General features: G+C 51.2%; 3 protein-coding genes across 3 annotated transcripts in view; all 3 read right to left on the bottom strand.

The window, feature by feature from the left end:
• Window positions 1–101: 101 nt before the first annotated feature.
• c5h19orf53 (chromosome 5 C19orf53 homolog) lies at window positions 102–1,707 on the bottom strand. Its single transcript, XM_023840991.2, has 3 exons — window positions 1,551–1,707; window positions 1,074–1,129; window positions 102–778 (listed from the first exon to the last, which is right to left on the bottom strand). Exons 1-3 carry the CDS (start codon window positions 1,690–1,692, stop codon window positions 632–634), a joined length of 345 nt encoding a protein of 114 aa, XP_023696759.1. The 5' UTR covers window positions 1,693–1,707; the 3' UTR covers window positions 102–631.
• A 375-nt stretch (window positions 1,708–2,082) lies between these two features.
• Window positions 2,083–10,744, bottom strand: mri1 (methylthioribose-1-phosphate isomerase 1). The gene is made up of 6 exons (XM_072711840.1): window positions 10,409–10,744; window positions 8,946–9,169; window positions 7,895–8,064; window positions 6,348–6,524; window positions 6,003–6,227; window positions 2,083–5,007 (listed from the first exon to the last, which is right to left on the bottom strand). Exons 1-6 carry the CDS (start codon window positions 10,538–10,540, stop codon window positions 4,874–4,876), a joined length of 1,062 nt encoding a protein of 353 aa, XP_072567941.1. The 5' UTR covers window positions 10,541–10,744; the 3' UTR covers window positions 2,083–4,873.
• A 256-nt stretch (window positions 10,745–11,000) lies between these two features.
• cc2d1a (coiled-coil and C2 domain containing 1A) overlaps window positions 11,001–23,000 on the bottom strand; it is a 17,950-nt gene continuing 5,950 nt past the window's right edge. The window contains exons 7-29 of the mRNA XM_023841012.2: window positions 21,248–21,357; window positions 21,019–21,091; window positions 20,538–20,615; window positions 20,078–20,205; window positions 19,730–19,802; window positions 19,450–19,586; window positions 18,958–19,072; window positions 18,249–18,421; window positions 17,950–18,069; window positions 17,560–17,618; window positions 17,079–17,195; window positions 16,714–16,787; window positions 16,463–16,521; window positions 16,337–16,388; window positions 16,059–16,158; window positions 15,883–15,973; window positions 15,095–15,226; window positions 14,875–14,936; window positions 14,474–14,546; window positions 13,473–13,599; window positions 13,319–13,395; window positions 13,088–13,135; window positions 11,001–12,443 (exon numbers count right to left, since the gene is read on the bottom strand). Of these exons, the coding sequence (XP_023696780.1) occupies window positions 12,411–12,443; window positions 13,088–13,135; window positions 13,319–13,395; window positions 13,473–13,599; window positions 14,474–14,546; window positions 14,875–14,936; window positions 15,095–15,226; window positions 15,883–15,973; window positions 16,059–16,158; window positions 16,337–16,388; window positions 16,463–16,521; window positions 16,714–16,787; window positions 17,079–17,195; window positions 17,560–17,618; window positions 17,950–18,069; window positions 18,249–18,421; window positions 18,958–19,072; window positions 19,450–19,586; window positions 19,730–19,802; window positions 20,078–20,205; window positions 20,538–20,615; window positions 21,019–21,091; window positions 21,248–21,357 (2,111 nt within the window). The 3' untranslated portion in view covers window positions 11,001–12,410. The remainder of the gene's footprint in view (window positions 12,444–13,087; window positions 13,136–13,318; window positions 13,396–13,472; window positions 13,600–14,473; window positions 14,547–14,874; window positions 14,937–15,094; window positions 15,227–15,882; window positions 15,974–16,058; window positions 16,159–16,336; window positions 16,389–16,462; window positions 16,522–16,713; window positions 16,788–17,078; window positions 17,196–17,559; window positions 17,619–17,949; window positions 18,070–18,248; window positions 18,422–18,957; window positions 19,073–19,449; window positions 19,587–19,729; window positions 19,803–20,077; window positions 20,206–20,537; window positions 20,616–21,018; window positions 21,092–21,247; window positions 21,358–23,000) is intronic.

Here is a 23,000-nt window from a genome sequence, read left to right as displayed (position 1 = left end):
GGGCACGGTAAGCTCAGTCAGGCCTGAAACCCCATGAACTGGAGGCTTATTTGCAGTGATCACTCCCTCTGGACCTCAGACGCACGAAACGTCACCATTCACACATTTCTGTGTGTTTTATTTCAGGATTGTGCCAGAACACCATGCGTTAATGGTACATCAATCTCATACAGGTGGCTGAGAGAAAAAGGCTCATATGATCAGATCATCACTGGGTGGGAGGGGAGTCACATACTTACACACCTTACTGGTTCTGTAAGGCAGGCCACAAACAGATTAAATCACACTGCATATTCACTTCCCAGTCCCTGGTGGACAGGAGCAGCTCAGCTAAGTGATGCATAATTTTACAAATTGTGCACAAACCGCAATAACTCTTAATCTGGGGACACTTCTGTGATACAACTGTCATGGTGAGAACAACGGGTAAGTGGCACCATCTATGGGGGTCATACTGCCTGTAGAAGGAAACATTTGAATGGAAAAGTCTGAATTTACGCATTGAGATATCACTTTTACTACAAAGCTTATTTGCCCCTCATCGTCATACTTTGCTGCCCCCTAGCGGGAGAACCAGCGTTCGGTCTCATTAAAACAAATGCAGCAAGAGAAGCGCCGCAGTCCGGAAACGTTATTTGGAGGAGCTGGATGAAGGGCGCGGGGGTCCGGTGCGCTGTCCGTCGCTCTTTTTCAGGATGCTCAGATTCTTGTGCAAGGAGGAGCTGGCTCTCTGGGTAACTTCCTCCTCGATCTTTTTTCTGATCGCCACCTCCAGGCCCTGTAGGTGGAAAATGAACCTTGAAGCGTAACCGACTGACACGGTGATCAGCATGAGCCGTCAGTGCCCAAAAAACAAACACAAATAAAATGAACAGGATGTTGACTCGTCCGAGAATAATACACATTGGCACCATACCTATGACCTAAGAATGCTTCCACCTTAGCCGATGCACGTTTTCATTCTTAAGGTTACACGGACTTCACCTTGTACTGGTTTAAAACTCTCGCCGAACACGCCTTTTCGACGTTTTACTGATTTAACCGGAAAAACGTATGAATAGTGAATGTCTCACCTTTTTCAGCTTTTGCTGCTGAACCACCTGCGCCTTTTTCGGGGCAATTATCCTCCCTATGACGACATTGAGGTCAAAGTAGGAAATATGGGAACAACATGCGAGATGGGGCACAGCTGCCGGCCAACCTGGCGCGATCACAGCACAAACAGGTTTATGTGAAGAAGGGGTAGGGCAGAACGGCGACATGGAAGCCTGCTGTTATATTTCGGGTAGGATTAAAGTTGAAGGGAAATTGTTTGCAAAGGGACATTTAAAAGCGTTTACCTGCCATATTAAGACCAAGAATACAATGTATCAAAAACAGCACTGTAAAACGTTTCTCATTTTGCTGTGCATGCGTGCTATTACGGTACCGCCATTCGGGTTCGAATGCATTTAGAGCCAAAATGGCGACTCAACGCACGTTAGGCTCAGCTTCGTCTGCTCAAAAGAAAGAAACAAGGGGAGTTATGAATTTCATAACTGCGTATCTACCTCCTTTCTTTGGACCCTTCTGTTTGTGCTGTGGCTGCTGTTTCTTGGCTCCCCCGGGCTTTTGCGCCTTGAACTTCTGTTTCCCTTGCGCCATGATTCCGCCTGCAGCATTAACTGATACGCAGAGGATCACGGGGCGCATCACGTGACGCAAACTGTATTACGGGAAATACGACAACGCGCTTGTGAAATTTGCCGGGATAACAGATAACGCACAATCCGCTTATTATAGTAAAATATTTTTCTGTAAACTGTGGGGCACCAGTTGACAAAACGATTCAATTGACCTGACATGCAACACAAAATGCGCTATCTTATTAGAAAGAAATTAGTATGGATCTGATAAAACCCCAGGAGCTGCCTTCAAAGAGTGCATATTCCTGAATGATTTTATATATTTGGGATTTCAAAACAATAAATAAACTAAAAATTTGTAGTATTCCCGACAGGACGCTGTTGCCCTATTTAAGGTGAATGTAGTCAGATCGGACAGCCAGACACCGAAACGCAGACTTCATCCGCACAAAAAGGGTTTAGTCTCGATCCTTTATTTAAGTCGTGGTGAAAGAAACATTTCTTCCTTTAAGTATGTAATATACAGCATATAGTGATATATTTAAAAAGACACCCAGCGGTACCATTTCCACAGGATAAAATAAGCGGACAAAGTCGTGACCGATAACACCTTAAAAGAGAGCCTCTTACATAACACTGACCGCCACAGGTACCCGTCCGCAATCATCCCGTGGTTACAGCTCGTCTTTTCACTCATATTAATCTTGCCGCCATGCAATACATTTTGACTTTCACGTCGTTCATCCGTCTTTGGCGTCTGTCAGGTGGTGGCACCATTGTTAGGGCTGATCATGGACTCTGTGATGGACCGACTTGGGTTCACTATACAGGGCTCACCCAGGGAAGCGCGGAAGGGACCCGCTAGGTTCATTAAAAAGGTTTTTGTTTTGAACTCAGTGTTTGGGCTGGTCAGTATTTTGTGAAAGAGGTCTGTCAGTCCTGGTCTTAAATCACAGTTCATCACCAAGAATCACAGGAAGAAAAAAAAAATCACAATTCTTCATGATACCGAACAAACCTGAAACATCAATCAAACACATATGGTGATGAAGTTGCTACATTATTCTTGACTCTTACTCCCCCCCCCCCTGCTCCTCAAAATGGAAATGTCCTGACTTGAGCTCCCCCTGTGTGAGGTCTCCCAGGCAACCGCAGCTTGACTGGGCACCCATATTTTCCAGTTTCCAATTCATTAAAAAAAAAACAGGCCACGAAGTCAGAGCACAGTGTTCTAAGCTGAGGATGGACAGACACCCTGATCCCAAGGGACTCCTCAAACCAACTGGGCTACCTGTGAAACAGGCAATAGGTGTGGGCTATGCAGAATGGGCTATTTAAACCAGCTGGGCTGGCTGTGAGAGGTGATGGGTTATGCAGAATGAGCCATTTAAACCAGCAGGGCTGGCTGTGAAAGAGGTGATGGGGTTGGGCAATGCAGTGTGGGCTATTTAAACCAGCAGGGCTCCCTGTGAGAGGTGATGGGGTGGGCTATGCAGAATGGGCTAATTAAACCAGCAGGGCTGGCTGTGAAAGAGGTGATGGGGTGGGCTATGCAGAATGGGCCATTTAAACCAGCAGGGCTGGCTGTGAAAGAGGTGATGGGGTTGGGCAATGCAGTGTGGGCTATTTAAACCAGCAGGGCTCCCTGTGAGAGGTGATGGGGTGGGCTATGCAGAATGGGCTAATTAAACCAGCAGGGCTGGCTGTGAAAGAGGTGATGGGGTGGGCTATGCAGAATGGGCCATTTAAACCAGCTGGACTGGTTGCGAAAGAGGTGATGGAGAATGGGCTATTTAATCCAGCTGGACTGGTTGCGAAAGAGGTGATGGAGAATGGGCTATTTAATCCAGCTGGACTGGTTGCGAAAGAGGTGATGGAGAATGGGCTATTTAATCCAGCTGGACTGGTTGCGAAAGAGGTGATGGAGAATGGGCTATTTAATCCAGCTGGGTTGCCTGTGAGAGGGGTAGCAGTGGGCTATGCAAAATGGAGTATTTATTTATGATCTACAATATAAGCACTAATTACTATACATTTTCTTTTAGTCCCTATTTCTCTGCCTTGTGTGGCTTGTGATGCTCAATCCCACCCCCCAACTCTCCCCCAGGCCCATTTTGAACTGTACCAACACCTTTGTACACCAGCCTTTGAATTTCTGACTTCTGAGCCTAAGGCAAGTGAGTAGAGGTGACCCACCCGGCACGGGATGGGTCGGTGACATTCAGTGCAGATGCTGTACAGCGTGTGGGGGGGGGCGCACATGGTACAAAGGAATGGATTAAAAATTGGGACCCCACAGTCTTCAGATGGTACTTCAACATTTAAAATGATCTTGATAGAAGGGCTGAACTTTTGTGAACAAACCAACTCTGCCTCCTAAGTGTATAAAAATTTCTAAAACAGAAATACAAAAAAAAGACAAAGATTTAATAACATTTGGTATAATTCCAAATATGTAAAATTTTGCACTATATATGTTTGTAATCTGCTTAAGGATAGTAATTTGGAGTGTAACCGCATCACTTATCTAGATCAGGCTGATATGTATTTAAATACAGGCCGAAGCGCAGAGGAGGCGGGATCGGCCACTCAGTACCGCTGTCATACAGGCCGAGGCACCGAGGAGGCGGGATCGGCCGCTCAGTACCGCTGTCATACAGGCCGAGGCGCCGAGGAGGCGGGATCGGCCGCTCAGTACCGCTGTCATACAGGCCGAGGCGCCGAGGAGGCGGGATCGGCCGCTCAGTACCGCTGTCATACAGGCCGAGGCGCCGAGGAGGCGGGATCGGCCGCTCAGTACCGCTGTCATTAGGAGGGTGCCTGACTGGCGCGCCCTAAGGCCCCAAGCAGCCTGCACACACTTCATGTGGCCAGAAGCATTTATTTACATGGAATGCGTGCATTTCCCACTCAAAATGCATCTAAAGCCTCTGAATAGAAACAATGAGCTTCAACTGAGGGCAGCCGCTGAGAATTGCTGACAGTGTGGAGGGGCAGGTCTGAGGGTGAGAAAGGAGGACACCGAGGGTGGGGAGAGGGACACAGGCACCGGGATGATGGAGGTGGAGGGGGGGGCGAGGGGGCAGTTTGTGTGCGTAACCACCCCAGACGACAGTGTCAATGTGATGGTGATCAATACCCCTCCCCCCCATGCCACATGCCAGTAGAGTGAGTGTGTGTGTGTGTGTGTGTGTGTGTGTTGAGCAAAGGGGGGGGGCAGGGGGGTGGGCGGGTAGTGGAGAGTGGGTCTAGAGGGCGGTGAGGCGTCCCGTCAGCGCCGCCTGCAGCTCCGAGGGCAGGAAGACGCCCAGCTCTGTGATGATGCCCCCAGTGATCAGCTGGTGTGGGGTCACGTCAAATGCTGGGTTCCATACCTCGATGCCTGGGGGGGGGGGCACCTTGTTAACGCAGAGGGTACAACAGCCAACCCCCCTTTCTCCTGCAACTACACATTACTCCCCCATGTTCCATACCCATCTGCTCCCCCCTAGCCCCTGCCCCAGAGTAATTAAGATATTAATTTACTATGTTTAATTAAGACCGAAAGTGTTAATTGAATCATTAGTGACCCCCACCCCCCCCAGTCTTGTCTCATTTCCACCAACACGGTGCTGGACTTTTTCCCCAATCTGGGCTGGTTCTGTGTGTTTCCACTGCAAAAAACTGACCCTGGGCAAGAAAAAACAGCTTCAGTACGGCACCGCAGGAAAGCGGGTCTCAGAATCTGGAGCCAGAACAGGCTGTCGCGTCCACACTGTCCACATACCCTGAAAACTCAGTCCATAATTGATATAGTTCAGTCTAATATCGCCAGTGCTGGCAGTGAAACAACTTGTCAGCTTATCAGTAGAATAACGTTACATCGTCCTTTTATTTAATGAAAAACTAAAGTTCGATCTGCTGGACTGATTTAATAATATATTACAAACATGTCGCAGATTGAATAAACAAAAAATTGTGGCACTCGAGTGGCAGACAGGAGGCATGACTGCAAAGTTCAGTTTTTAGCAGACTCTTTTACTGCACAACCCTTAAAAGGACAGAGAGCGAGAATATAGAATAAACTCACTTTCACACAGACGGGGAGCCTTTAAAGGCTCATTTTTTCAGTTTGGCAGCTTATAAAAACTTGAAATCCGAAACATCGAAATAAATTCACGAAAACGGAATGGACATGAGCCTCTACTGTACTCTTACTTCCGCCTACATAACATTTCTGTTCCGTTCTTTTTTGAAACCAGTGGAAACGCAGGCAGGTTCTCAAAAGGCACCAAGCGGAAACCAGCCCAGCGCTGGCACCAGTGCCAGCTCCGTATTGGTGGAAATGAGGTATTAGGGGGAGACGTCTTAAATCCAACCCCCCACTCCTGGATCTACCTGGGGCAGCGATGGGGTTGCCATTGATGCTGGTCAGCTCCTCTGGGGGGCGCTCCTCTATCACGATGTCCCTGCCAGTCTCCATGCTCAGGTCACAGGAGGTGCTGGGCGCTGCCACGTAGAAGGGGATGCCGTGGTGTTTGGCTGCAATCGCCAGCTGGTACGTGCCCACCTTGTTGGCCGTGTCGCCGTTGGCGACCACACGGTCGGCTCCCACCACCACAGCTGCAGACGACAGGGAGCAGCAGGTGAGGGGGAGGCAGGTCAGCTGACCCACCAATCACTCACACACACATATACACCCATCACTGACAGAGACAGACTGACACAGGGCGGCAGTCTCACCCGTGACGCCCTGCTGCCGCATGGTCAGCGCCGCCATGCTGTCCGTGATGAGTGTGGCTGGCATGCCCTCGGCCACAGCCTCGTATGCGGTCAGCCTCGCCCCCTGGTTGTACGGCCTGGTCTCTGTGCAGTACAGCCTCTTCAGCCGGCCGAGGGCGTGCAGCGAGCGGACCACGCCTGCGGAAGAGGCCAGGGTGAAAGGGACGCCGGAGACACGACCATTAACCCCATCTGCATGCTGTAGGCTGCTGGTTCGAGTCCCCTCATCCTGCGAAATACCCTTTAATGAAGCGCTTGGCCTGGAAGAATGATGTGGGAGATTAAACTGTTTATGTACTTCTGGATTAAGTATTTACAAATGTAACAAAGAAATCTGCTCAGCAAAAATCACACGGGTCTCTTAGGCCCCACAGTGAAGCAGCAGGCTGGAGATCAGGGTTCATCTAACAATGAGCAGATGTGACCATTAAACCTTAAACGCCATTCATAAATTGGTCCTGGTTCTAGACTGAGCCCTCATAGCACGGGAGAGAGATATGGGGGCTTTGTTCCAAAAGACTGGAGGGCAGCAAATCGCCTCACTGGCTCTTTTTATCTGGACCTCCATCCATTCTTAGGCCATGAGAGAATGAGGCTTACCAATATGATATGTTAATGAGAAAACATCACTGACAATAATGTGAGGTGGCCTCCCCTCTGCCAGTGAGGCTGTCATGATTCAGAGGAGAGACTGTATCTGATAGTGTATTGGAGAGATGAGTCAGCGCAGAGGGAAGAATGAGTCATGACAGCTTCACTGGCAGTCTCCCCCTGCATTGACTCAGCTCTCCGATACACTATCAGATACAGCCTCCCCTCTCCCAGTGAAGCCGTTATGACTCCCCCTTGTGCCAGCTCAGCTCACCGATACACTTTCATACAGTCTCCTGCCCGCCAGTGAAGCAGTCATGACTCAGTCTCCCCTGCATTGACTCAGCTCTCTGATACACTATCAGATACAGTCTCCTGCCCGCCGGTGAAGCAGTCATGACTCAGTCTCCCCTGCATTGACTCAGCTCTCTGATACACTATCAGATACAGTCTCCTGCCCGCCGGTGAAGCAGTCATGACTCAGTCTCCCCTGCATTGACTCAGCTCTCTGATACACTATCAGATACAGTCTCCTGCCCGCCGGTGAAGCAGTCATGACTCAGTCTCCCCTGCATTGACTCAGCTCTCTGATACACTATCAGATACAGTCTCCTGCCCGCCAGTGAAGCAGTCATGACTCAGTCTCCCCTGCATTGACTCAGCTCTCTGATACACTATTAGATATGGCCTGCCCGCCAGTGAAGCAGTCATGACTCATTCTCCCCTCTGCGCTGATTCAGCTCTCCAGCACAATGGGAACTGCCTGCTCATGGTACCTCTTCAGTTACAGCACTGCTTGTGAGCAGAAGGTGACCCTAAGCCCACAGGACACTGTCGTCTGAAATCAGTGGGACAGCAGGTGGCGTGGCAGCCGAGGACATGAAAAAACGGACACGCACACACACGCAGAGACTCACCCAGAGCCGTGCCATAGCCTGCTGTCGCCAGTGAGCCAGTGTTGCAGTGTGTGAGGATGCTCACAGATTCCACGGGGACCCCTGACAGGATGTGCTGTGCCCCGAAATTCCCGATCTTCTTGTTGTCGTTCAGGTCTCTCTCCAGCATCTCCTCAATCCAGCCAATCACACTGTGGGACATCCGGAGGGCGGGTATCACTGTGCTGCCATTGGATGACCGTTCAAAAGCCCTGCCTACCTATTGGCTTAAAATCCGTTAGTAGGCTTTGCTTAACTATTACAAAAATGAGGAAGAAACAAGCCTGACCCACAGTCTGTGGTACAAATCTACATTTAAACAGACTATGAAGATGAGCTGACTGATGTGAACTCCGTAGATTTTGTATAAAAGCACGGTGAGTCTCACTGAACGATATGGGAACCCTGTCACAGGGAGAGCTGTGCCGAAATCACAAATACGCCAACAAATGATTTATTTATGAGTCAGTTCATTATTCAGGCCCTCCTGGGCTCTACACGCCCGGCTCATTAGAGCAGAATCTGAGGCGGTGCCAGGCGGTTGGCGGGACGTGGCCGGGCGGTGGCGTGATCAGCTGATGCCGTATGACTCTGAAAAGCGCGCCATGAGAAAGTGCTGAGCCAACCGGCAGCCACAAGCCAGCCGAAGTGTGGTGTAACGGCAGAGGGAGATGTGGGAGCAGGCGGAGGTGAGTCCCGGGTATAAAGGACAGTGCATTTGGTATTCAGGGAGCACTGTGCTGTACCTAAGCCTGTGGGACAGGGCACAGCTTGTGCACTATTGAACAAGGTACTTCATTCCCGACATGGTGGGCAGGAAAGTCCTTAACCTAAGTAAAACCATTAAGAATGAGCTACAAGGTGCAGACAATGAAGTAGATACGGTCTTTCTCATGACAGTGTGCGCTGAGAGATGGAGTAATTCGGTAACGATAATTTAAATCGTAAGTATCTTCAGATTTCCTGAGGCGACGATGTGTTACGGCCGATGTTTGCAGTGTCCCGGGGCTGGCCCGAACGCGGGCCCGGGTACCTCTCCCGCAGCTGGTCTGGTGGCTTTTCCATGCTCTCGTTCACGGCGAACTCCATGAGCTCGCGGGCCGCCCGGCCCATGTTGACGGCGGTGGGCCTCGCCGACGTCAGGTAGCTGAGCGACTCCCGGATGAAGGAAACGGGGTCATCCCCACCCGCGCCGGCCCGGAGCTCCACGGCCAGGCTCAGACAGCCCACGATGGCTATCGCTGGAGCCCCCCGCACCTACGGGGTCAAGGGAGGACAGGGTGATGACCTGGCACCTCCAACAATGGGGATGACAGCTGGTGACATTCCTGTCAGTAAAGGAGCCACCTCGCAGCACGCAGGACCACACACATAACGCCTGCAGTGGAACCGTCACACTTTCTGTACCTATTTATGTAGCTGCTCATATTAATGACAATCAAGGGCAGGCCCGTCGCTCAAGGCTACAACTGATTAACCCTCCTGGGGACATGAATCAGAAGTCAGTCAAAATTCCAGGTCCCCCACCACAAAATGACATCAACCTGACGGTCCAGGAGTGACCCTACTGCCAGAACTCTGGATGTGACACTGGCTAAACTGCAGTACAGAAATAGCCAGCCCTGTAAAGAGGTGACACGGAATAAGCCTGCGACAGGCCCCCACGATTTCAGCGATACCCTATATTACATCAAGAAGGCACTCAGTAAGAGAAACTTAACTAATGACAGCCGGGGAGGGAAAGGGGGTCACTGTCACAGCTAAACTGACAGCTGTCCAACTACAACATGAGTTTTTGCATTGTCTTGTGCGCGTCTTCCGCACGTACTATCACTTACTAACATGAATTCACGCTTCATTTCATATGCACGTTGCATGGGTAATGGCTCAAGCGAACCCGCGCTTTTTTCCGTTTCACATTATAAAACGTTAGGTGTTTATAAAATAAAGCAAGATAAAAACCAACGGCTTTTGATGCGGACAGGAGATTCCAACAACTGGCCGTAAAAAACATCTGTCTGGAAAATGGAGCCGTTTCTTGCGCAATAAAAGAATCTGCGTTTTATTCAGTGACTTCAAAAACTGCCAAGGCCGCCAGCGACCCCCGTCTCGGCGAGACTCACAGAGAGAGGGAGCCTCCGAGCCGCTTTCAACAATCTGCGCCGTGCACTTTGTTCACACTCGAATATGTGCCCAGGTCACAAGCGTCGTGCATGGCTAACCGCACTGGAGACAGTCATGCGGGAAAAGCAGACACACATTTTACTAGGTGCCCGTACACGGAAATAGAAATTAATGCACTGCTGGGCGCGTCTAGGGGCACATGCAACACGGCGCACACAAAGACAGACCCCCTTCTCCCCTCTGCCACAAAGGATGGAGAACGCTGACACCGTGATGTAACGGCTAATGTTATCAAGCGAAATTCGTGTGCGCCGATGCACCGCCGCAGCCAACCGGGACAAGTGGAGGACAAATGGAAGTCTGGAGACTTGCCTTCATTGCCTTGATCGCATCGTATCCGTCCTGCACCGTACGGATCTCATCGTACACGCTCTCGTGCGGAAGAAGCAGCTGGTTTAGGATCTGCAGGGACCCGGCCCGGTACCGGATCGCTTCCAGAGTCATGGTCCGTCAGATTTCACAGCAGCCGCGCCACACGGTGTCTCCCCGTCCTCTCCCCGTCGCTGTCAAGCCTTATTTAGGGGCGGGGTAGTGGTATGTAGGAGCAAATGGCTTCGGAATGAATGTAGGATCCCAAAAGCTCACGTTGACTTGGAGACACGGAGCCACGTGTCCCAGTCGGCCGGGAAATTCCGCCCCCTCGGCCACGCCCACGCCCTGTCACGCGCATGCGCGGTGGCGCGCCGTTTCCTTTGTTCCACAGCGTGACGTCACGTTAGCGTTAGCGTAACAGAGGCGGATCTGCACTACAAGTGGGGAGACCGTCCGTCATGGGGAACGAATAAGCTAGTAATCCTCGCTCTTCCGCTCTCGGGTTCGTTCCCTACGTCTTTAGAGAGATGGACGGCGCTTTCCCATGCCAAAACCCAGCAGCGCTGAAATCAATGAAATAACTCAAGGCGGGTTCAGATGTTAGATTTTTAATATATTCATCTTCCATATTTAGAATACAGATTTTCAGTAAATCAGTTGTTTCCCTTTCACCCCGGGCCATGAAATAAATTCATTTTAAAGATACAATCATAGACAAAGCAGTATATATTAGTGTTTCTGTTTTTCTGTTTGACTGTCATCAGCATGTGGATTGATGCCACTTAATGTGCATAAAAGGTATAATTTCATTTAGCATTCCTGCTGCATATTTCATCATGGTTTCCTAGAATTATACACTGCACACCCCCCAAACGGATCACAACATGGTGATCAGTCAGTTGCCATGGCAAAGCTTTAGGGGGTGTGTGGGTGGGCGGGGGTAATCATGCAGTACTGCTCGAAAAAATGGGGACTGGGTCAAGAATGTGGCAAGTCCTTGGCAGCGAAGACCGCAGAGGATGAATGAGGACCTCAGAGCGTGGATTAGCGTTTCCAGGGGTTACCTTCTGCCCGTTAGAAAAATCCACCTGCCCCCCGCTGCTAGCCCCTAGAGAGCCCCACAAAGGAAGCCCCCCCCCATCTCAGTCCAGGCAGCCACAGCCGGGGGTCAGCAACAGTATTCCTCTGCGTTACCCCCTCAGCACTGGAACAACCACAGCAGAAACAAGAAAAAAAAAAACATAATATCCACACAAAAATTGGGGAACAGGGCGAGGCACACGCCTTCTTTAAGCAGACAGCCAGAGGTGCTGGTGCTGCGGCCCCGTGGTGCTGCGGCCCCGTGGTGCTGCGGCCCCGTGGTGCTGCGGCCCCGTGGTGCTGCGGCCCCGTGGTGCTGCACGGACATGGCCCACGAGGACAGGGGCACTCTCCAGGTGCGTTAAAGATAAAACCCTACCACCTCCTTCTACTTTCATCACTCTAGTTTTTAAAGGAAGCATTTTAAAGAAAAATCAATGATTGTACAAATTGCAAAGAAGAAATTTTCACTGGCATCCTCTTTTCTAACTTCACCATTACGTTTTGCTGTGCAAAGCCTTCATATTACCAGTCCTTTAAGAACCATAAAGCAAAATACACTGTGTGAGTCCCTGTTCCCTGTCACCCCCACCAGTGCTGGGCGGTTATCAGTGAGTAACGATCTCAGCTCGGTCTAGAGCAGAGGATCTACAATGTATGGATGTAACATCCAAAGCAGTAACTGCAGATTTATGACATCCCAGTCAGTGTAGTGCATATCGATGGCTGCTGCCTCTGTCAGTATGTGGAAGTGTCTGTTCAGTGTTTCTCCGTGTGTGTGTGTAGGACAGGACGTGTGTGAAGGTGGATTCCCCGATGATCCATGTGTCAGTGTCTCCAGCGTAGTGTCTATTTGGGGCTCCCAGGTCCCGCCTAAACACCCTCCCCCTCAGGAACTCCGGACCCCTCAGGTCGGGTCAGGTCAGGTGGCACATCTCTTTCTCAGGGCCTCTATCTGCAATGAAAGGATACAGCACTTATGCACAGAAGCAAGGCAGAGCAGTGAGGTGCACAGGAGAGGCAGAATAGTGAGAAACAAAGGTGGAGTAGTAAGGCGAAGCAATGAGGCACATAGGCAGAGTGGTGAGGCCGAGCAATGAGGCACAGAGGCACCCAGTGAGGCAGAGAAGAGAGGTGGAGCAGTGAGGCAGAACAGTGAGAAACAAAGGTGGAGCAGTGAGGTGAAGCAATGAGGCACATAGGCAGAGCGGTGAGATGTAGAGGCGGAGCTGTGAGGTGGAGTAGTGAAGCACAGAGGCGGAGGAGTGAGGCAGAGCAATTAGGCAGAGAAGTAAGGGACAGAAAGGAGCAGTGAGGCAGAGCAGTGAGGCACAGAGGCGGAGCAGTGAGGCAGAGCAGTGAGGCACAGAGGCGGAGCAGTGAGGCACAGAGGCGGAGCAGTGAGGCAGAGCAGTGAGGCGGAGAAGTAAGGGACAGAAACGGAGCAGTGAGGCACAGAGATGGAGCAGTGAGGCAGAGCAGTGAGGCACAGAGGCGGAGCAGTGAGGCAGAGCAGTGAGGCACAGAGGCGGAGCAGTGAGGCAGAGCAGTGAGGCACAGAGGCGGAGCAGTGAGGCACAGAGGCGACCAGGTGCGCACCTCGGCCTCCACCATCTTCAGGCGGCCAAGTGCATCCTTAGCAGCGTCCTGAGCAGAGAGAGAATCGGTAAGTTTGTAGCCCCACGTCGCTCCCGTGAGGGAGGGCTGGCATTACACCTCCAATGGCCATAAATCACCTAACACCCTCCAAATAGATTTGAGTGCCTGGCTAAGCTGATGGCCCTTGTCTTCGGGCTGGCCAGGCAAGTGGACCCAACCAGTGCCACCTACCCTTTTTCCCTGACTGGAGAACTTCTTTACCCCCTCACTCAGGCCTTGGGCAAGTCGACACAGGGCGGCGTCATATTCTGAGAGAGAAAGATAGATTAATGGTGGACCTCAGATGAAAAAAAAGAAAAAAACTCAGTTGCTGGTGGTAGTGTACCCGCAAAGACAGCAGGGGGCGCCCTCTCCAAATGTGCTTTCTGCAACTGCAGCCTCTGGCTGATGTCCCGGTGCTGCTGCAGGAGCTCAGCTGGCAGTTCCATCCTGTTCTTTTTGCACTCCATGATCTGGGGGGGGGGGGGGGTGTAATATGGTGTGGGTCAAAAAGGGGGTGTGAGAACAGGCACAAGCGCAGACCAGAGCCGCAAAAGTGGATGTATGATAAACAGCAGGTGGCGCTGTGATGTCCATCATTCACGCACAGGTCCCTTAAATGGTTGCTTCTCATACCGCCGTTCACCTGAATTGAGTGGCAGGGATGAACCAGACTCCTTAGCATTTCCATTTAGCCCATGTGGATCGCGAACGAGCAGCGACGGCTTTATATAACTTATTTATGGCTGTCAGGGAGCCCAGTCTGAGAAACGCTCAGGGGAGGGGAGGCGGCTGTGACTGGCTCCATAAGCACGACAGGGTACGGCTGTGTCACACGCTAAACGCACGGCAGGGTACGGCTGTGTCACACGCTAAACGCACGGCAGGGTACGGCTGTGTCACACGCTAAACGCACGGCAGGGTACGGCTGTGTCACACGCTAAACGCACGACAGGTACGGCTGTGTCACACGGTAAACGCACGGCAGGGTACGGCTGTGTCACACGCTAAACGCACGGCAGGGTACGGCTGTGTCACACGCTAAACGCACGGCAGGGTACGGCTGTGTCACACGCTAAACGCACGGCAGGGTACGGCTGTGTCACACGCTAAACGCAAGTAAACGAACAAGCTCATCTGCCGGAACACAGGCGACCCACATCGGCATTTCCTAAGAGTGCCCGACTCAAAATGTGCGAGTCCAATAATGAACAGTTTAAATTCATTTCCTCCACCAGTTAGACCAGTCATGCTGATACCACAGCCACTGGCGTCTGTTTTGCTTCTGAAAGCATAAGACAACAAGCAAAGATGAATAAATGAACACACACACACACTCACACTGACCTTGTGCTCGACTCTGTCCTTATCGTACTGCAGCAGACTGAAGCTGTGAAATTTGTACTGGGGGGGCGAGCGGCTGCAGGAGAGACAGAAACGGAGGTAGTTAGTGAGACGCTGCGCTGTCACAGAGTCCAGCCACACAATCACTCAGAGGGAGGTCACCTCCTCCTGGACAGAGGGAGGTCACCTCCTGGACAGAGGGAGGCTCTCCGTGCTGCGTAAGTCATCCAGACATCCCACACTGAATAAAACCCCATTTACCAATTCGCACAATAATCCTTAATTTCATGAAAAAGAAACGTAGCAATTAAGCTGGATAAAGGATAACATACTGTTCACTAAATAGTGCTGGGCTGCTGATGGCGCCCCCTACCAGCAAATCAGGGGAAGACAGACAGACTCACCTGGCATTTTTATCATGGTCGTTCTGAGGTCTGGGTTTGGATTTAGGTGCCGGTGCTGCTGCCTGACGAACAACCAGGAACAAACAGTTCAGTCACCAAGCGACCAATTACAGACCGACACAAACATTTGTGCCGAAGTTAAAAAGAGGGTCTTGTTCTCCTGAAATCCCAAGGCCATCGCTCCGTCTCCCATGGCAGCAGCGCCCCCCTAGTGTCTCACCGGCGGTGTGGCGATGGGATCCAGGACCAGCCACTTCTCAGTGACAGTCTGGAGCTGCGGTCCACCCAGTGGCTCTCGGATCTTCACACGCACCTCCAGCCGACCACCTGTGGCCTTCCTGCCGTCCAGCACCTGCCCCCCCGGGCCCCGGGACAGTTAAGACCACCGAGTCTGTGCCTCCCCCCTCCCTCTGCCTTCACATATAAAATCCCCCCCCCCCCCCTGCCCCCCACCAAAATGAAGCGTAACGTACTTCACAGAACATGCAAGCAATACCGCCCCCGCCGGACAGACAGTTGGGCTGTCACATATCCGGATATGCAGATCTATCCCGAAATATTCCAGAAAGCGGCTTTGAGTTTAAACCTTAATGCAGTAAATTTAGCTTCATATGCGGTTCACCAGCTGTAATATCCTTCAGTGCTTGTGATATATTTCTGTGTTTGTATGTGTGCATTTCATGTTCAGTAGCCCAGCTGTCTTGCTTGATGATGTACATTGTCGCCCATAATTTAATGCGTAACAAAGCACACGTTACAGGACATGTCTGTATTTAGGTTTATCCATGGAGTCACGCTGCAGCAAATAGCAAGTGCAAGTCTGGTGGGAACGCAAAGTACTGAGAGAATGCAAAACTATTTCAAAAGAGATTTTCCCACCGTGACCTTTTAGGGGCTGATAACCACCTGTGTGCTGGTTCTCTAACTATCAGTAAAGCAGTTCAGGCAAAGCAGCGCGTTAAACGGAGCACAGAGCCCCGGCCGGGGGTCAGAGCGCGGGGCTCTCACCTCCAGCAGCTGTCTGATCTCACACTGCGTCTCCAGGGAATCCAGCTTCAGCTGTGCATTGCCCACGACCCTGTCCGCCTTGAACAGCCCCCTGTGCGCAAATAAAAAGGGTGAAGGAGCCTGCGGGGGCTGGCAGACATGAGGGGCCACGCTCGCCTGCGCAGACGCACACCCACCCCTTGTGAATGATCTCGAACTTGATGCCCTTGGTCTGCACCACCCTCTTGAAGCTCCTGTGGCCCCTGCTGATGTTCAGCTTGAACTGCTCCTTGAACTCTGAGATGATGGGGGAGGATTAGAGGAGGCGGTGTCACATGTGTGCGCCCACACACACACACACACACACACACACACACAGGTGCCCAGAGTACCCTCACACACACACACAGGTACCCAGAGTACCCTCACACACACACACACACACACACACACACACACACACACAAGCCCTCACCTGGGCAGTTGCTGTTCTTCACAGTGCTGGTCTTGTCATGCTGGGGTTCTTCCTAAAACGAGGGTGACAGTGAACATCTGTGCACATCTGTGTGTGTATAAATAATATTCTTAAAGGTAGTCTTACCGAACTGGGGAAGGGAAACTCAAAACGCACACTGGCATCCAGGTCATTGGCAGACCCTCCTGGACAAGAGGAAGGGAGAGGGAGAGGAGGTGAGATTGGTGGGCCAGAGGCAGCGTGAGGTCATCAGTGAGCCAGGGGGGTCATGCAGGGTGGGTGTATTTAACGACCGACAGCAGGAACGTGAACGCATTGGTGAGGAGAACAGCAGGCACCTGCCAAACACACACACAGATACCAACGGTGACACGTACCCGACGGCGCGGGCAGATTGGTGCCTCTCACTATGGTTAACACCAAGTCATTGCTGGTGAGATCCGGAAAGATCCTAGAGAAGATAAGAGGCATTATGGAGGAGCAACAGAGGGATACAAGGAGGTGGATGAGGATACAGGTACAGGAAGAGAGAGAGACATGCAGTGAGAGAAAAGCACAAAAAGAACGAGTTATACACACAGAGTGACATCATGGTGTGTTAGGCACACTGAAGCACTGTTCTATATTGGGACTGTAAAAAGTTGTATATCTGCATGTCTTCGGCTGACGTCTTGCAGTTTCACAGGGATGAATTCCTCTGCTGTGCAGGGGACACGAACAGGCCAGGTCTGCGCTCACTCACTTGACAATGTTGAACGTTCGCTCCTCCGTGTGGAACTTGGGCACAGGGCAGCTCTTCTCATGGGCTTTTTTCAGCACCTCAATGTTCTTCATGCACTCCTCAGCAAGCTTCTCAAACCTAGACAGTGGAACCAGCGTTAGCACACCGTGCCTGGTTACCGTGGGCAGTGGCTTAATGGTTAGGGAAGCGCGCTTGTAATTGAAAGATTGCTGGTTCGAATCGCCAACCAGCAAGGCACCACTGAGGTACCCTGAGCAAGGACCCGCCCCCAAGCACTGCTCCCCGGGTGTTGAATTAGCTGCCCCCTGCTATGTCACGAAAGTCACATATGGGTTAAGTGCAGAGGACATATTTTGTTGTTGTGCACTGTGTGCTGTGGTGTGTCAACAATGACAATTAATCACTTAATTCTAATTCTTAGCGAGCCGCGCCTGTAGCGTGTTCGTGTCAGGGAGAGCCATTGATGATCTACCAAACTCACCTGGTTGTCTCAGCAATGTTGCCCATGTTTGTGAACTGCTGGGAGTATCCCATGCATTTCTGTAGAGACACCAGCAGTGTTAGTGGCCGCAGAACATCAGCATGGAGTGTATTTCAACGATATATTTTGGTTAGTGCCAGAGTTGTGTTAGCACTGTCTGGTAACGAATGCTATCATAAGCACCATCATTCATCTAACTTGATCATTTCACCGGTGCTGTCTTCTAGACGATGATCTTCCCCAAAGCTGCTCTTTTACCTTCTAACTAAAATGTTTTACATTTAATGGGAGCAATTAAGCAGTCAAGGGCACAACAGTCATGCTCTCCTAGGAGCAGAAGCTGCGATCCAGTCCAGTCGCCCATGATGTGGGAGTCGGGGGGGTGGTGACCTCGTGCTGCTGCCGCAGGAGCTCCATGAGCTGGCCGTACTTCTCCGAGGAGCGAGGTGACAGCTGGGAGCGCGTCGGACCCAGGCAGTAGTCCTCCTCACTGACAGGGACACTTGGCACCTGACAGAACAGGCAGATAAGCACTGGAAACAAGCTGAGCAGGAAGCAGCGATAAGGAGCCACACTGGTCCCAGGGTGATTAGGGACGGGGGCAGGGGAGGTGGGCCGCATTTAGGGGGGTGAAGGTGAACCAGGATGCAGGAACTGCAGAGAAAACAGCACTGAGGAGAGGAAGGTACCTTGGTGATGTCGACGGGCAGCCCGCCCTTGGCGGCAGTGATCATGTGATCCAGGCCCTTGGCGTTACGCAGGTGCAATGCTGCCCCCTGCAGGTCCTTCATCTGCTTGGAGCGCACGGCGGCACGAACAAACTGCTGGCGTCGCATCAGCAGGAAGTCCAGCTGCTGCTGGGCTGCAGGGAGTGACAATGCAGGGTCACGCGCCCGGCACAGCGCCCCCCTGTGGGCAGGGGAAGCGCCCTGTAGCGGCGGCATCGCAGGCAGACGTAGGACAATTAGCACCGCGAAAAGGGGAACTGGAAGGGAGCTCATGTACAAAATAAGTGTGAAGACTGACAGGAGGGTAACAGAGGGGGGTGGATTAGGAGCAGGGCCAGCTGGCTGCCCTCCCCCTGCATACGGGACAGCAGGACGGAAGGGGCTACAGTGGGAGGGAATACGTGTCCATGTCAATCACAGCTTTAAACCAATGAGAGCGCAGAGATGACCAATGGGAAGGTGGTTGTGTCAGAGTGAATGACGATGGAAGCCAGTTACACACAGAGTGGATTCTGAAGCCTTGCTGCACATAATGATAAAGACGTTCTGTGGCTGTGAGGGTCCGCAGGTTCCGGCAGGTTCCGGTGCAGAGGGCGCGGCCTTTCAGAGGAGATGCCTGAGCTCCAACTGCTGTAAAGGCTGCACTCTGTTAGGAGCAAGAGCCTCTCACCTTTGGCGCCCAGCTTGGGAGCCTGACCCGGCGTGGAGGCGGAGCCTGGGGAGGCGGAGCCTGGAGTGGGCGGCACAGGCGCTTTGGCTCGCTGGACCGCCGCTTTCTGGGTCGGCTTTAGGGCGAGAGACAGACAGCACTGTCACAACAGAATCTGAGTCAACCGTGGGTTTGAGTCACACATGCACCAGCGCTGAAAAACTAAAAACTAACCAAATAAAAAATGCACACGTCCACATTTTAATAGTTTAACACAGTTGATTCAGATCCTGTGGTGACAAGCACCTGGATAATGGCAGTAATCTGGGCCGCCCACCATCTATCACAGCCCGGACGAGGAGGCGGGCCCGAGACCCGGCCCGGATGAGGAGGCGGGCCCGTGACCCGGCCTGGACGAGGAGGCGGGCCCGAGACCCGGCCCGGACGAGGAGGCGGGCCGGGTCACGGCCCGGACGCCAATGTGCTGGCCCTCCCCTGTAGTGGTGACCTCACCTTAGCAGTCGGCTCCCCGGTACCGCTCTCGTCGTCATCCTCGGCATCCGCATCCTGATTGGCCAGCTTCAGGGCTGTCTCAAGCACCCCCACGAGGTTTTGCTCACTGCCTTCTGACCCCTGAAGCTGGGGGCACCCTGGGAGCGGGGTTTTAAAAAGCCAGATATACGTTTAGAAGATGTGTGTATGGACGACAAACTGTGGTGCTATCAGGCGATCAAACGAGAGGAGAGGCAGCGAGAGCAGCGAGAGCAGAGGCAGCGAGAGCAGAGGCAGTCACCGGGAGGGATGGGCAGCTCGGACAGATTGACGGGCCGCCCTGCTTTGTTGGCCCTGATGGCGTCCTGGTATTGCTGCAGGGGACAGAGACAGGGGTGAGCCCAGCGGAGAACGGACTGGCAATCTCACACTGCCTGGACCTGGTTCTATGTGCTCTGACACCAATAGGTTTGATCGCTCTCGAAAACTTCATTTGATTTCACTGTATTTAATGTCCTGCATGGTCAATTACGGCCATAGCAAAAGTCACTAACAGTGGCATTTAAATGTTCGTATACAAGCTAACCTGGCTTCTGGTATTTAGGTAGGGTACTAGCAGTGAGACAGCCATACCAGCAGGGGGCGCTACCTTAACGATTCGCTGGTGCATCCTGGCTTTCCGGTCGTCGCCTTTGGTCTTTGCGCCCTCTGCTGCTGCCTTGTAGCGCTCCATGCGCTGCTGCAGTGCCTCTGCCACGGTGCGGGGGGCTGGGAGAGCTGTGGGCGTGACAGGTGGGGGGAGGGGGGGTCACATGATCAGAGGCCAGCATGCTCTCACATGTTGAGAATTCAGCCCTGTGAGACACACACACACACACACACACACACACACACACACACACACAACCTGTTTACCACTGATAAATCTAAACAGTGACTCACTTATGCTGGCAGTGATGAAATATTCACATGAAACAAAACTTCACTTGATTGACACTTAACAAGGTAGCTGGCATTTACCTGATCAGCTTAACATTCCTGCCGTTATGTGCACTTATTTAGCCAAGAGATCCAAGCAACAGTCATGCCATTAAAAAGGACAACCTTACCAGTATCAGAAACGGGGGGTGCCACTGGAGACGCAGTGGTTGGCTGGGAGGAAGGCTGGGCAGGGGAGGGGGCATTTCCTGGAAGAAGAGCAAGGTGAAACTGGAACGTTAGAGGGGAGATGAGACGATTAGCAAGTGGCAGCGCTCAGGGGCTAATCTGTCCGTTAGCACATTAGCGCAGGAGGCTAACAAACTGAGGATAGCAAAGGAGCAGTCACACTGTCCGGAGGACTGCCGAAGCCCCAGAAAGGGGCGTCTTTGTGATATGGCTGATTGAGAAGATACTAGCGCTATCAGAATCGTTCTACTTCAGGTGAGATTCTTATAATCGAGGTTCCCAAGAATGCATATTAAATTATAACCGAGTCTTCAGTACTTCAGTGGATCTGACTTTAAAATAACACAACCCCAAAGTTGCGGACTATTCACTTGCTTTAGAAGTCAGCAAAGAGGCGAGGTTGGCGTAATGGTGCCTACTGACCAGGAGGGGGTGGAAGAGAGGCCACGTCCACTGTCTCTCCTCTGTCCAGTGCCTCAATCAGTGGGTCTAATTTCTGCAAGGGATTGGACCAGAGCAAATGATGAAGAGAGGGAAAGAAAACGACAGAGTGGTCACATGTCTTTCTTATCTCGGACCGGGGCTGTGCGTTTCGATACACGAGCACCATTAAGGGATATCGCCATGGCTCTGTTGGACCACGTGCCGGTACCTTTGCTGCCAGGTAGTGCCGCTTGGCCAGCTCAGTGTCCCCGCTCTGCTTGGCCTGGATAGCGGCCAGCTTGTACTCTCTCTGCCTACTGGACACCAAGCCCTTTACCTCTGAAAGCAGATGGGAGATCATACAGACCGTCAAATATCTCATACATACATAAAGGTGCACAGAGACACACAGTCCTACATACATAAAGGTGCACAGAGACACACAGTCCTACATACATAAAAGGTGCACAGAGACACACAGTCCTACATACATAAAAGGTGCACAGAGACACACAGTCCAATATACATAAAGGTGCACAGACACACACAGTCCTACATACATAAAGGTGCACAGAGACACACAGTCCTACATACATAAAGGTGCACAGAGACACACAGTCCTACATACATAAAAGGTGCACAGAGACACACAGTCCTACATACATAAAAGGTGCACAGAGACACACAGTCCAATATACATAAAGGTGCACAGACACACACAGTCCTACATACATAAAGGTGCACAGAGACACACAGTCCTACATACATAAAAGGTGCACAGAGACACACAGTGCAATATACATAAAGGTGCACAGAGACACACAGTCCAATATACATAAAGGTGCACAGAGACACACAGTCCAATATACATAAAGGGGCACAGAGACACACAGTCCAATATACATAAAGGTGCACAGAGACACACAGTCCTACATACATAAAGGTGCACAGAGACACACAGTCCTACATACATAAAGGTGCACAGAGACACACAGTCCTACATACATAAAACGTACACAGAGACACACAGTCCTATATACATAAAGGTGCACAGAGACACACAGTCCTGTCCAATATACATAAAGGTGCACAGAGACACACAGTCCTATACTGTATACATAAAGGTGCACAGAGACACACAGTCCTAAATACATAAAAGGTGCACAGACACACAGTCCTATATATACACATAGAGGTGCACAGACACACAGTTGTATATACATAAAGGTGCACAGAGACACACAGTCCTATATATACATAGAGGTGCACAGACACACAGTTGTATATACATAAAGGTAGACATACAGTACTGTGCAATATTCTTGGGCAGTCAAAAGAAATGTTATTATTCTGGGTAGTAAGTGCACTTTTGCTCAGAATAAAAAATTTGGCATTAGAACATACGCAAATTAAGAGTAACAATAAAAACTAATTAAAAATTTCTTCTGTTCTCCAAAAAATTACTGATATCTAGCTAGATGAACACCGCTTCAGTTCCCAAACCTCTCCACAGGGGCACCTTAGCCATTCCATGTATTAATTTCACCATGTTAATGAACTTAATTAGTTTTTTTTTTTTTTTAAAGTCAATGAGATATTGATTAGCTATAGCAATATCTCATTGACACGTGCTAGTGGTCAAGGTAAAAAATACATGGCAGCATGGGAGGGTTGCTGCAAATTCTGGGGTGATTTTAGCAGAAGTTTTGAAATGGCTACGCTGACACACTTTGGCAGGTATGGTAGCATAGTTAAGATCATTTAGAAATAATTTTCTTTGGCTGCCTAAGACTTGCACAGTACTGTAGACGCAGCCGCACATACGGAAAGGTGCACGCAGACACAGCCATACATACCCAAGGGTGCATGCAGACGCAGCCGCACATACGGAAAGGTGCACGCAGACGCAGCCGCACATACGGAAAGGTGCACGCAGACGCAGCCGCACATACGGAAAGGTGCACGCAGACACAGCCGCATAT

Source organism: Paramormyrops kingsleyae, chromosome 5 (genome assembly GCF_048594095.1).
Source record: "Paramormyrops kingsleyae isolate MSU_618 chromosome 5, PKINGS_0.4, whole genome shotgun sequence".
NCBI classification, from domain to species: domain Eukaryota; kingdom Metazoa; phylum Chordata; class Actinopteri; order Osteoglossiformes; family Mormyridae; genus Paramormyrops; species Paramormyrops kingsleyae.
The sequence above is the reverse complement of the archived record's forward strand: the minus strand, read 5'-3'. Positions and strand labels throughout refer to the sequence as shown.